Below are 14,090 nucleotides of genomic sequence, written 5' to 3' on the forward strand. Positions count from 1 at the left end.
GAAGGTTGCAGAACTCAGAGAGCTGTTCAGTCTGTGAAGTACAGTGAGATTTGCCTTTTCAGTGCTGGCAAAATTCTTTTAAGGCCCTGGCAAGGGAAATCAGATACCAGATCATGCAAAGACATCTTGAAGCTCATGAAACAGCCAGGTGTTCTGGGACTTGTCTTATTCCATTTCTAGTCAGAAGACACTTGCTCTGTGTTACCTTATCTGAAAGTAAAAAAGGAAAGGTGGTAGACACAGGATGAACTTGATCCACAACTGCCTCTCACCTGAGAGAACTGGTGGGATTGCTTTCCCCGACCTGAGACACCCTGTGTGAGGTCCCTCTCTGACCATGGAGGATGTGGCTGGGTTTCTCTTCTCCCATCCAGGAATCTCAACATAATGCTCATGTGGTAGCATGGATTAGAGGGTGAGGAGGTGTGATATTCTTTTCTTCCCTCCTTCCCTTTTTTCCACCTCCTGTCTCCTCCTGTACTCCCACCAAACCATCATAGGATAAGTGTACCATACATGTGGGTGGCAGGAGAAGACATGTGCACAGAGTATTCACACTATCTTTCTCCTGACTTACTGAAACTTAATAGCCCTAGGTGATCTTTGGGCTGCTGGCACAAACCTGGGAGACAGTGGCATCGGGAGATTCTTCCCAATTCTGCCACTAACCTTTCTGCTTTAGCTCTTCCTGCTTTGCCATCCCTATCTGTAGGATGGGGTGTATGGCATACTTCTCTATGGCTAAGCTCTGCTCCTTGCCAAAACCCCACCAACTAACCCAAAAATCCTTTGAGATTTTTAACTGAAACACTTTGCATAGGAATGAAATATCAGCTGCTGAGGAAAATAGTAGTGATGATAGCTCTTTCTGTGAAATGCATGAGGTGTGTTCCTGAAACGTGACCTCTCCCAGGACTAGTTTTCCCTGTTTCATTAATTCTGTCATGCTAACGCTGCATTTCTCAGGGCAGTCAGAGAGGTGGTTTGATTGCTCATCATCTTTTTTTTTCTGTTAGAGGGCAACTTCATATAGAAGCTTACACATGTATTATCCAAACATAACCTCCCTGTATAGAGTCCCTCCCCTCCATGCCCAACTGTTGTTCTGCCACTCTGATATCCACATCTTCCTCCTCTAAAGGAGAGTGCCTGCCAGGCTCAAAGGGGTTTGAAATGTTCTTATATAAACCACTGATTTTCTACTTCAGGAGAATTTTAATTATCCTTCATCTCTGTGAGCATTTTACAGTGGGTTTAGTCTGTAGCAACAAACAGGAGATGATTAGGATTTACCAGCCAAGAATATACCTACCTGGGAGTTCAAGAATCCAGTTTGTCTCCTGCACAAGCCACTGCTTCCAGAGGCTGCAGGCAGAATGCCTAATTCATTAGAGGGCTTCAGATATCAGTCTCTGAGTCAAAGTAAATGGGAGCTGACATAATGATAAGAAATTACCCTCTTCTGGTAGGTACATATATTCCACAGCAACACTGTGTGATTAATCCAAACTACCTGCTGAATGTTTTAAAATGGAAAACTGACATTTTACAAAATTTATATTCTAATTCTTTTGGAACTGTAATTGAGCTTACATATTCAGAGGAGGAAAATGCCTTAGTCACATAAAGTATTTTACAAGTGTCTTTTGTCTTAGTATTCTTTCTGGTCTTCCTGCTCTCTCTTGCTGCATCTGATAGAAAAGTCATTTTTTGAGGAACAAACTTTCTTTCATGGTTTTTAAGGAGGAAAATAAGAGTTGAAACTTGTGGAGTGCTGGAATGAAACTCAGTTACAATAGATAAAAAATCTGAGCATAAGAAATTACAGGAGAAATGCATGACAGTTATGTAATTATCTCCATTCTTGAGTAGTGTTTATATCAAAGGGATTTCACCATTGCATATGGGGTTTCAGCAGTGCAAATACATACACACACACACATATAGTTGCATAAGTGGTTATATTCTTGACCCAGATTTTCCCCAGTGCATGTATATCTATGTTGCATATTTAATTAGTTAATATGGGTAGATATTCTATGCACTTTTCTGAGCCCTGGTGACCCTACAAACTGGGAATGTGACTGAGAGAACTAATTGTTGATGACCTGGTTCTGTTTCAGGTGTCTGAGGATGCATTAAGTTTCTCTAGGAACTGAGGGGCACATTGCAGTTTTTTTGGGGCAGATAACCCAACGGCCGACAGCCTGATGTGGGAAGGGGAGCTCACTATGGTTTTATGGGTAGTGCTGGGATACAGAGCTCTGTCACTTCCACAGTTTAATGGAGAGCACAGTGTCTGCTCAGGATTATATGGATATCAGTCTGGGAAATAACTCTCTCAAGTGCCTTAGCTGGCCAGACTTAGGAGTGCATGCCTGACATGAAGTGAGTGAGTTCATGAACTGAGTGATTTCCTGTGGTTTTCTGCATGTTGGAGCTACATGAGGGAAGAGGCTGGGAATAAATGTCTTTTGAAGTTGTGCACAGAAAGATCAGTGCACTTGTGTGCTTCTGGATAGCGATGAGAGAGGGAAGAAGCTTGAACATCTCCTTCAGCCCTCCTTGGACTTCTATGCTGTGTGACAAAGCTGCCATCCTATGGCAGGTGCTGCTGCAGACACTGTCACACCTTAGTACTCAGATCTGCATGTCTGGTGCTGTTGGCCCTCATTGTCAAGATTTATGCAAAAGCTCACAGAACAAACCAAAGGTTGATAATTTGTAGCACTGAATGTCGTTTTTTTTCTTCTCACAGCAAATAAATAATAATGAAAACCCCCAATCTTCTTAAGCATTTTAAGCCTTATTCCAAACCTCACACTCACAGATGTGTGTGAGATGAACGTGGGCAGGTACTGCCTGACTGTTTTCCCTGTCTTCTCCCACCAGAGCTGGACAGCGTGGAGGAACTGGAGAAGAAGCGCATCTGCAGGATCGTCACAAAGGATTTCCCCCAGTACTTTGCAGTGGTTTCACGAATCAAGCAGGAGAGTAACCAAATTGGCCCGGAGGGGGGGGTGCTGAGCAGCACGACGGTGCCACGTGTCCAGGCGTCCTTCCCCGAGGGTGCTCTCACCAAAAGGATCCGTGTGGGGCTCCAGGTAAAGCTGCCCTGGTGTTTGTATCCGCAGCATTTATAAGCACATTGTTGGTCTCAATGCACAGGACTTGCAGCTGGGAACCCTGCAGCTCCTTGGGAGTGGGTTGTGACATAGGTCCTATTCACACCTGATACCTGAATGGGCACGTGTCTGCCTGGGCACACTCCCTGCCTTTGTGTCCCCCAGGTGCAGGTGAAGCACAGTCCTCCCCTCTGTGGCAAAAGCCCTGCTCCCCTTTTATCAACTCCTCAGCACCCAGAGAATGGAGAGAAAAGCAAAGACCTGGAGCCACTGCGGCCTCAGTGCTGTTGTCTGCCAGCTCCTGTTGGCTGCCAGCAGCTCTGAGCTGCACAGCCACTGTGCAGTCCCAGTCTCCTGTGGCAAAACAGCAGCTTGTGAATGTTGTCACTGGGCTGCCCTTTGCCACAGGAATGTGTTTGGTAAGGATTTCATGCAGCTGTTTGCGAGCTGTTACTGGGTCAAAAACCTCCCACATACATCTGCTGTATCTTAGGACATTCACCATTGGTGTTTCTAGCAAAGGTTGAAATCCAGGAAGAGCAAATAGCCTTAAACTCTCTTTAGACAAACTGCACAGAAAGTGGAGAAATATTCCATAAGAATAGGAGGCATCTTTTTCTTTGAGTTGTGTTAATTGTCACTTAAAATTAACTTAATAACCTGAAAATCTGATGGGTTCGTGAAATAGAGATGCTGGTTGGATTCCAGTGCTTGGAATTTGCACTGAAACATTTCTTTTAATGGTATTTCATGTCTAAAGATTATTAGTCTTGAGAAAAAAGGCAAAGGGATGCAAACCCCCATTTCCATGTCTGTCACTTTTGGGTGTAGAAAATGGGAAATTTGCTTATAGATCTTCTATAGCTTAATGCATTTCATTATGAATTTGACCCAAACAAGTCTTTATTTTCTAATAATCTGTAATGGAAAAGCACAGGAAGCACTAAGTACAAAGGTAAGTCAGAGTACAGTGTTCCTCAAGAGCATGAATTAGTTTGGCAGAGATGTAAGAATTGTTCGTCACCTCCAGGAAACAGTGTCTCGTCCTCACTTCTGAAGTGCAGAATAGACTTCTTTTTGCCTTTTGAAATTGTAGTTAGTGTCACTCATCACTGTAAATTAAAAACAAAACCAAACATGTTCTGAAAAACTCTAAGCAAATACTTCAGGGAACCTTCTGAGATTTATAGTTTGACTGTACAAGTTAGCGATTAGGAAATAAAAAGTAAGTTGTTGAAAAAAATACTAGGCATGAATTATACTAATAATCACCCTTGAGAGTTATTGGAGAAGGCTTTCTGGGGAAAAAAAAAGGAAATAAAATTCTACAGAAAATACAAGGAAAGTAGAATTATCTTTTAGAAAATATTTCTGCATGCTTATAACCAATTTGTAGCTCTAGTTTAAATACGTTCCTCATGTTGACAGGCTCAACCAGTTCCAGAAGAGATTGTCAAAAAAATCCTTGGAAACAAAGCAACTTTCAGTCCCATTGTCACTGTGGAACCAAGAAGAAGAAAATTTCATAAGCCAATAACCATGACAATTCCTGTGCCGCCTCCATCAGGAGAAGGTGTAACCAATGGATACAAAGGAGACACAACGCCCAACCTTCGACTTCTATGTAGCATTACAGGTTAGAGAAAATCCTGCTCTTTGCAAAGGTTTCTGTGACAGCAACATCTCTGCACTCACTGTCACAACTTGTGCTTTCCAGTAAGGGTACATTGGTGTTCTGGTCCAGTGGAGTTCAGATCAGCTCTCCCGAGCAAAGCCAACTGAAGGCATTTCAAAGGTTCCCACTGATTCCCTGAGCTTTGTATCTGGTTTCATGCCATTGTAAAAGAACTCTCCCAACAGATATTAAATGCTAATTTTATATTTAACCAGTATGAAGAATTTCGTTCCTTGCTATTGAACATGGTTGTCACTAAAACTAGTTTGCAGAAATAATTCTGTCCTAGCTGATATCAAGGGGGGTTTGCTGTTGACTTGTAGGTTTGCTCTTTGCTTACATCAGCATCGGTTTTGGTGTGTAACATGTGGTGTCATATAGAACATGTAGCTCCAGCTGTTGGTAAACATTAATGTGTAGGTTCTCTTTTTATGTATGAAGATAGAGATGTTCTTACATGGTCTGTATGTGCTTAGTGTTTGAAAGGAAATCTCCGTGGTTTATATTTGCACAGGAGGCACTTCACCTGCACAGTGGGAGGACATCACGGGCACCACTCCGCTGACGTTTTCAAATGACTGTGTCTCCTTCACAACCAATGTTTCAGCCAGGTATGGGAGCAGAGCTTGCCAAGTGCACCTGGGGAGTAGCTTCCCTTGATTAACAACGTGCATGGTTGTAGGGTTGTGTTTTGGCTTTCTCTAAGTCTTTTGCAAGACTGATGAAGCGGTACTGGACCAGATGCTGCTTTGTCACTACATATCAGCATCCCACACGTCCAGGGCTGCACATGAAGCTTTGTCCTGGCCTTTTCTGCTGTGGTGATGTCTCCTGGCAGTCACACATGCTGTTTCTCTGAAGGCTGCCATGCCACACAGGGCTTTGTGTTTTTTCTGCAAATGGCAAGAGAAAGGGAAAGCTTAAAGTGCTCATTCCATAAAAAAAACAATTTGGGAGGATTCATAAAAATGTATTTGTTTAAAAATGTAAAGACATTCAATTTCTGGTTCTGGGCTCTTTAGTTGAAAATTATGTTAAGTTGCTTTCCAAAAATATCATTTGCAAAAAATGATGGCTTGAAATTAATTTTGATGAACTTAGTGTACTTACTTGCTGATTGGAGGCATTCAACAATATCTGTAGAAATCATGCATTCTAGAGGAGAAAATGCATGGTATAGCACGTGGAGAGTTTATCATTCAGTAAATAATATTTGCAACTATAAAAACCTTTATAAAAAGAGAGAAATTTGCTGGAAGAACCAAATAGATCAGGGCTGAAATATTGTGGAAAAGACTGATACAAAATATAAACTAAAATAATTATAACTTATATCACATTTGTCTTCCAACTTTTAATCATAAGATGAGAAAATAACAATATAACACCTGTCTCTAGGAAACTTCACCATGGGCATATTTGGTTCAACCTAAATGGGAGATGTGATTTTGCTGTATGTATGTGTTATAAAGGAGTTTGTTTTAGCAAATCAAATGTACAGTGCAGCAGCAGCAGATTTCAATATACACAATGTGTGGTCACAAGAAATACAATTTCCCTGCTTTGGCTTCAAATGAGCCTTAAAATAGACAGGTTTATTTGATACCAGTGTGAAAAGGGCCAAATAAGTATGCCAACATTTCATTGCCATGTATTCTCATTTTCAAATGGTTAAAACTACACTGCAAGTAGAAGGAAAATTGCAGCTTTACGAAGTCTGGAAGGACAGTACACATCCAGAATGACCAAGGATACAGAACATGGTTTCTCTTTAAAGGCTTAAGGAATGTTTGAGTAATACGGAAAGGTGATTTAATAGTTCACTTTTTCCCACTCAGATTTTGGCTCGCAGACTGCCACCAAGTACTCGAGACTGTTGGGCTGGCAACACAGCTTTATAGAGAATTAATATGCGTTCCTTATATGGCAAAGTTTGTGATATTTGCCAAAATGAATGACCCTGTGGAATCCAATTTGCGTTGCTTCTGCATGACCGATGACAAAGTGGACAAAACTTTGGAGCAACAAGAGAACTTCGAAGAAGTTGCAAGAAGCAAAGACATTGAGGTACGTTTCTTGCAGCTGGCTTCCTCTTTGTAGGTGGACAGTGTGTTTTCCGAGTAGCAGCAGGTCCTGCAAAAGCCACTATAAGCCCGGTTAAGTTAAATAAAGATTCACACCAAGGCTGTGTCAAAAAACTTCTGGAAAGGAGGACAAAAAAGGTCAAGATGGAAGGAGGAGCATGAGGACCTGTCTCCAAATGTCTCCCCAGTGCAGCCTGCAGTGGGTTTTGTACTCGCTGCTGTCAAGTAACCTTGGTTGGGCTTTGCAGACAGCTGACCTGGAATTCCTTCTCATTGGCCCCGCAGACACACAGTCATGAGTAGGGCTGGTTTGTGGTGAATATGTAGTTACCAACTCATTGTTTCTTGAAGAAATCTACACATTTTTACTCCAGAAAAGCCAGTCATGTAGCTCATGTTTTCCCAAACTGCACTCAAAATACCTCGCCATAATGCACGGTGGTTTTCTGATTTGTTGTTGAATTTTATCTGAGTGGGGACTTGTGTTAAACTCAGGAACTGGGTTGGGGGAAATCGTGATACACTTATGTGCATGGATCTACTATGAAAAGAGGTTTCATTGACTTCTATTTCTTGCTTTGATAGGTTCTGGAAGGAAAACCTATTTACGTTGATTGCTATGGAAATCTGGCCCCTTTGACTAAAGGAGGACAGCAGCTTGTTTTTAATTTTTATGCTTTCAAAGAAAATAGACTGCCATTCTCTATCAAGGTAAAAGCAAAACAAAGCAAAATGATCCTGCTGAGTTCTTCCCTCCTGCCTCTCCCTCCCTTTTTTCAGCCCTGTAGGACTAACTTGCCCCAAGAACGTAAGTGTAATTGTTTAATATATGAATAACATGGAGAGGGTGCTTTGCTTGAAGCCACAAAAGAGCTGCTGGCAGATCTGGGAACAGAATACCCATGATATGGATTCACAGCCTTTTACTAAAGCCATATCTCAAATTAGACCTCCAGCATATTTATTGCCAGTAGATCACAATTTCCTAGGGACTAAGCAAAGGAGTTGCATTCAATAACATACTGTAATACAGAACAGCCTTCAAAAAGTGTGCACAGACTGTTCATGTCTAAATTGCCATGAATGGACACTCACTTTTCCTTAGCCTTGTCATAGCTACCGTGCTGAAGAAGTTTTTAAGCATTTTGGTAAGCACAAGTGGCAGAAAAAAATGGTGAGCAGAAAATGTCTATCAGTAATATGCCAGTATGAAACTGTCTAGTTGGACACAGTCAACAACCTGTCTTGCCTGGATTGCTCGTCAGAGAGCTTTAGGCTGGTGCAACCCTTTCGTGGTGACACCTTTTCTCCTTCAGCACCTCAGGCTGAGCTCCAGCTCAGTATCATTGGTCCTTACACACGAGATAGCTTCTTGTGGAGAGAAGCTCAGAGAAACTCTCCAGAAACCTCCTCTAGGAATCTGAATTACTACATATTACTATAATGTATTCAAATTTCTTTTCTAGGTAAGAGACACCAGCCAGGAACCCTGTGGTCGATTATCGTTTTTGAAAGAACCAAAGACTACAAAAGGACTGCCACAAACAGCTGTTTGCAACTTGAATATCACTCTGCCAGCACACAAAAAGGTATTTGTTGGGAAAAGTAAATATTTTCCTTATTGGTTGGGTTGGATTTATTTCTGTTCCTTTTAGTTTTTGTCTATTTTTTTTTTTCTTTTCCTGCTAGTGATAAAGAAACCCTGTGAGTTGTCAGTAATGAGAATGCTTTGGAATATGATAAAGGCTTTTAAAATTTCTGTTTTATTGGTTTCTTCTATGTAGAACGCTTTTAAAGTCTCTTGTTACTGTGGTGTCAAGTTCCTATAATTTTTACAATTCTGTTTACAGCTCATGCTTCAGCCTGCAAGTCATAGATTTATGCTTTCAGTAATGTCACGTGTTTATTTGCATTGGATGTAAGATTTTTTTTTTTCTTTTCTGTTGACATTTTGGATTTGCTTTGCCTTATAAATCAGCTTGCATTTTGTGCTCCCAATTTGGTCCTTTTCATATCCTGATATTCTTTTCCCTGCTGTCCATTATAATATTCCTTGTCTCTGCAATGCATCTTGGGACCAAAAGGAAACAGAGTCAGATCAAGATGATGAGGTAATATAAACACTGTCTTCTGTTTTTATTTCCTTCAGATTTAGTGAAGAAAAATAATATGTTACAGAAAAAAAACCCTAAAAAACTATTTTTAACCTATGGCATTGAAATGATACCTACAGAATAACTGTATCCTCGACATCTGATATTCTGTTGCAAAACAGTATAAATGCACAAATGTGGAAAAACATGATTATATATTATGAAATTAAATTAAGCATTGAATAATAGCTGTCTAAAATTTAACTCATGAAAAACTATATAATTTTAAATATCAGACCAAGGCCATTTTTGTCAAAATCAAGAAGAGTTTAGTGGATAAGATTTTACCTCTTGGAGTAATACTGACCATGCTTTGACTTGTATTTCTGAGAAGGAAAAATGTATTGCTGAGGCCATGATAGTGGCCTTGTAATATTTTACCTCCATAACTAAACCGGATTCTTTCAAAAAAGCAAAGCAACCAAGAAAAATTTCTAAATATTGTGTTCAAATCTATTTTCAAATAAACCTCAGACGTTTGCAGCTTAAAACTCCATTGTTTGATGGAAACTGCAATATTAGATTGTCAGGAAGTTGAATGGGTCTTACTCATTAGAGGTAGTAGTAGCTGAGATCATCTTATAAAAGAAAGTACATAGATGTTTCCCATTTACCTAGCAACAATTTTTTTTTTTGCTCTTCCTGGTGGCAAATAAATAGCAGTTGTCACCTGCTGATCAGAATAATTAAAAAAAATGACCAACAAACAAACAAAAAACAACCAAACAAAAACATTCTTTACCTGTTAAAAAATAATTATAGCAACCACATCACTTTAACTCCACAGAATTTGTTCCCAGTGAGCTACTATATAGCTATAATAATAGTTTCCTTTCTAAAAAACCCATATTTTTAGCCACATATTCAAGTGAGTTGATCTCTGGAGGACCATTAATACTTAAGACATCACACTAGCAACCATGCCACTGAATGGAGCAACTTATGATGCAGTTTATCAGTTAATAGTAGTCTGCTTTCTAATCCACATCTTTACATTTTGTGCATATTAAAAAATCCCCTCCCATGCCTTTTTTTGTCCTTAATGTATTCACTTTAAAGCCAGTGTACATTGTGGTGTATGTGCTTTTGGGACAAATTAATCTGGGGCAAAATATGCAATCGATCTAAGTTGTACTCTGATGAATGTTTTATGTCTGTACCTGCAGTCTTTTCTGTTGATCTCCTGTTTCTAGCCAAAGGTGGTTTATTTTACAGAGAATGAATAATATCACACCATTTCTAGTAGTGTGAAGCAGTTTATTAAGTGATAATGGGATAATATAGCACTGATATACTTGAAGGCAGCATCATGAGCTGCATCTGCTATCTAAGCTCTTCTGCCTCATTAGCAGAGATGATGTGAGCAGGAATGAACCCCTGGGCTCACTCTTAGGGTTCCAGTCCCTTCCCTGCTTGCTCCAGAAGGGTAGTCATTCACAGCAGGTCTCTGCCACCTCTAGTAGCCATGCTCCCTGCTCCGCCGTGCCTGACACTCATCACATGGCACACGGGAATAGAGACCAGCTCTGTCCCTTCCCTGCCAGCTTGCCCAAATTTGGCTTCAGTGTGCCATCCTGAAGCTGAATGGAAGCATCCATTCTCCCCTGCGGGGTTGTGGCGGCCCATCCTGCTGAGGTTTGAGGATTGTTCTGTTCAAACAGGGGGTAGGATGCTGAAGGCACTGAGCAGGACTGTGTTTTGTTGCAGATGGAGAAAGCTGACCGGCGCCAGAACTTCGTCTCCCTTGCTTTACGTAAGCGCTACAGCTATCTGACTGAGCCTGGAATGAGTGAGTTGCTCTTACCAATGTACTAAACCATATATATATGTGATTTTTCATGAGAAGAGACATTTTTTCTATAAACGTTGTATTTGGTGTCGCTCTGGGGGGAAAAAAAAAAAACAGAGAAAAAGAAAAGGAAAAAAAAGAAACTGTCTAAACCAAAACTCTTGGATGGTCTGTGAACTCCTGTGTTGTGAGAGCTTGAAGAATCCTGACTGGCAAAATATGTGTGTTAGTTAAGTAAAAATACAATAGTGTTTAAAAATGCCATGTAGCTCCAGAGTGGGAGGATTGCAGATTGCTTTCAAAAAGAGTCTGTTCCTCTTCCTTTTGAAACATTGAAGAGAGGTGCTATAGAAGGGAATGTTACACAGAAGCTCAGCAAGGCTGGAGAAAGCCATTCAGATAAGCACTTAAATGTTTAGATGCTTAGCCAAAATAGACTCTCTCATATTTTATATTTTCCCTCTTCTTTCTCCTCCCCTTCTCTTTTTCCTCTGTTCCCTGCAGATGCTTTTTATTCCCTGGCACCACACATTGCTTCCTCTTAGACTTTATGTTCCCCTTGACCAGACCTGTGGCATTCCTTTCCTTCCTGGTTAAATACAATAATGTATTTGGCTTAGCTTTTCTTCCCTCACCTCTCCTGTCTGAGGTTGACTGCTGTTGTTCCCCATTTCCAGGCTTTTTCTTGCCTTTTTTTTTTTTCACTTGTGACTTCTCAGTTGCTACCCTGCAACAGACCCTTTGATATAATTCCAAAAATCCATAGACAAACTTCATCGGGTCTTGGGAGTTCCCAGTGGATGGCTGCTGTTTATTTATCCTATAAGATCTGTGGCTTCTTTGGATCAGATGTGCTCCAGAATATATTACCCTTCTCAGGCCTGGAAGAAGACTTCAAGCATATAGCATCTGAAGAAGCTATCAGATCTGCTGAGACATCTTGATGGACTGTTAAGGTATTGTCACAGGCTTGATGGGAACTGAGAGACAAGGAAAATTAAGTTGCTTGAAAGGAGGTTGATGACTGTGTATATTGCTCCCAATAAATTTTTTAGCCCTCATTGAGGAAAAAAAAAAAGACTTATTTATTCACCAAAGGTCCATTAAGTCTCATTTACAAAAAGTTGGTGAGAATAAACCTAAGTCCACTTGAGCTTCAAAAAAAAAGATGGATTGAAACAGTAGGAATTCTTGCATGTTCTTTACCTATTCTGTCCCTTTTGGCAGTGGTTATTGCTTAAAGCTGTGAGGTACCTAAAGAGGTTATGAGATATGATTGTGTTTGCCAGGAAAGAGCACAAACTGATGGTTTGACCCTCAGCTGAGCACCACCTCCTGTGCACATGGAGTGTGTAGTTCACAACTCCACCTGCACCTGCTGGTGTGAGGGAAGGAGTTGAGCGTGGAGGTGCAGCTCTTCCAGAGAGCACAGACTGCCCAGCACAGGGGGAGGACAGCTGCTGTGCCTGCTTTACACTACAGGGAGCTTGCTCCAGCGACTGCATATGAGTGATGAACTTCTAGATATTTACAGGGAATTCGATGGCACAGCTCCAGCAGTTTTGGTAACAGCAGGGATTGTTCTTTTTGCTCACACAAGCGTGTGTGTGTGTATATGTGTGTGTATGCATGTGCACGCAGACAGAGTTTTTAGCTCTGCACCCCTGCCAGTGTGAAGCACATTCCCCTTGCTTCCCTGTCTTTATCTCTGCTCAGGCAAAGGGCACAAAGGGCCCAAAAGAAGGGGAGTGCTGCAATAGGCTAAACCTGCTGGGTCCTGAGTGTTTGCTTGGGGCTGAGGAGGAGCAAGTCTGAGCAGTGGCCACGTGTATGGGTAGACTCAGTGCTTTCCACTACCAGCTGCAAGCAAGGAAGTGTGGCCTAGTGCACAGAAGGTAGTAACTGACATCTGCTGTCTAATAAAATCTTGGATGCAGAGTGATGGAAACTGTTAAGGCCAAACGTGTCTAGTAGCCAAAAAAGGGCTGTTATATAAACCCACTCTTTAGAATATTATCCCACTCTAAAGTCTTGCATGGTTGGGGGAATTTCTTTGCTACTTCAGAATAGTAAAATTACCCTGTCCAGTTCATAGCTGCACATACAGGTAAATTACTCATTTTTTCTTTGTACTGGTTCTTCTCCTCAACTGCAATAAGGAGCACAGAAAAAGCATCTTAAACACATCTGAATCTGTGATTTAACAGGAGGAGTTGGGAGGGCAGCCTGTTGGTTTGCTTGACTCACTAGTCAGTCGAAATAGGCTGACTTATCCCAGTGCAGTGGGGTCTCTGTAAAGATATTTACTAACACTAACTGCTGAACAAATTGTTAGTTCTTTTCAGAATCATTTTAAGGTCTGTTTCTTGGACTCAAGACTGTATGAACCTATGGTGAATGTTAGCAGCTGATGCTAATTAAGCTTCGTAATAAAGTCTAGCTCATTTAATGAAGTAGACTATGGTGGTTTTTTGGGGGAGGGAGTGGAAAGAAGCATATTTGTACTTAAAAATAACTTAGCAAGGAAAAGTGAATGTTTCTTGACTTAGGCTGTGCCAGTCAGGTCTAGTACTCAAGCTCTCTTCAACCTTAACGTTCTAATACTGCAATATCACCAGCCATCCACAGTACCTTCTGGGCTTTGATTGGCTTCCGTAGCACCAGCACATTTCTCCTTGCAGGATATGGACCTGTGGTGCACTGAATATTCACTATTTTATAAGAGTGTGTATGCTTTAACGATTTAGTATTAGCCTTGTTGAGTTTCTTTCGCTGTAAGTTCCTGTCTGTCTATAAGACAGATCAAGCAGGTTTGACAAATTATTAGTATAACTTCAGAGAAAGGTATGTTGAACAAATTCTTTCAGTATTTTAGTTCCATTTCTAATTCCAACTTTCAAGAAAAAAAATAAAGGTCCTCAAAGTTGCTTTCAATGTCAACTCTGAATGTTATTGCTGGATCAGAGGATATGTATGTGTAATGGGATTCCCAGAAATACTGTCTGGCATGAGTGCCTCCTGTGATGCAAAATGTGGTTGATGATGATTCTGTTCAAAATGCCTATGAATAAACTGAGAGTTCTGGGGGATGATAACATTTAACAGGTTTGTCCTTGCCAGGAATTTATTTCATAATATATTTTTCTTTGACTGCTTTCCTAACATTACCTTTTGAGAACTGTAAAGTTAAACAGGTCTGACTTTGAGCTGATACAAGAAATCTCCTCAAAAGGTACCAAGACACTACATCTTGTAGAAAAAGTG

The 14,090-nt window shown here is 40.8% G+C and overlaps 1 protein-coding gene across 23 annotated transcripts in view; it reads left to right on the top strand.

Moving 5' to 3' along the window:
* ANK3 (ankyrin 3) overlaps window positions 1–14,090 on the top strand; it is a 205,785-nt gene that overhangs the window by 155,150 nt on the left and 36,545 nt on the right. For 16 of the 23 annotated variants that reach the window (XM_039382705.1, XM_039382698.1, XM_039382696.1 and 13 more), the window contains 8 exons: window positions 2,893–3,104; window positions 4,554–4,761; window positions 5,315–5,411; window positions 6,639–6,867; window positions 7,470–7,595; window positions 8,351–8,473; window positions 8,969–8,995; window positions 10,745–10,826. In XM_039382705.1, the coding sequence (XP_039238639.1) occupies window positions 2,893–3,104; window positions 4,554–4,761; window positions 5,315–5,411; window positions 6,639–6,867; window positions 7,470–7,595; window positions 8,351–8,473; window positions 8,969–8,995; window positions 10,745–10,826 (1,104 nt within the window). The remainder of the gene's footprint in view (window positions 1–2,892; window positions 3,105–4,553; window positions 4,762–5,314; window positions 5,412–6,638; window positions 6,868–7,469; window positions 7,596–8,350; window positions 8,474–8,968; window positions 8,996–10,744; window positions 10,827–14,090) is intronic. The other 7 variants (XM_039382749.1, XM_039382751.1, XM_039382784.1 and 4 more) reach the window with 1 other exon arrangement.

The sequence above is a fragment of the Pipra filicauda genome, unplaced genomic scaffold, assembly GCF_003945595.2.
Source record: "Pipra filicauda isolate LSUMZ 115617 unplaced genomic scaffold, ASM394559v2 scaffold111_size4109106_pilon, whole genome shotgun sequence".
In the NCBI taxonomy this organism is placed as follows: domain Eukaryota; kingdom Metazoa; phylum Chordata; class Aves; order Passeriformes; family Pipridae; genus Pipra; species Pipra filicauda.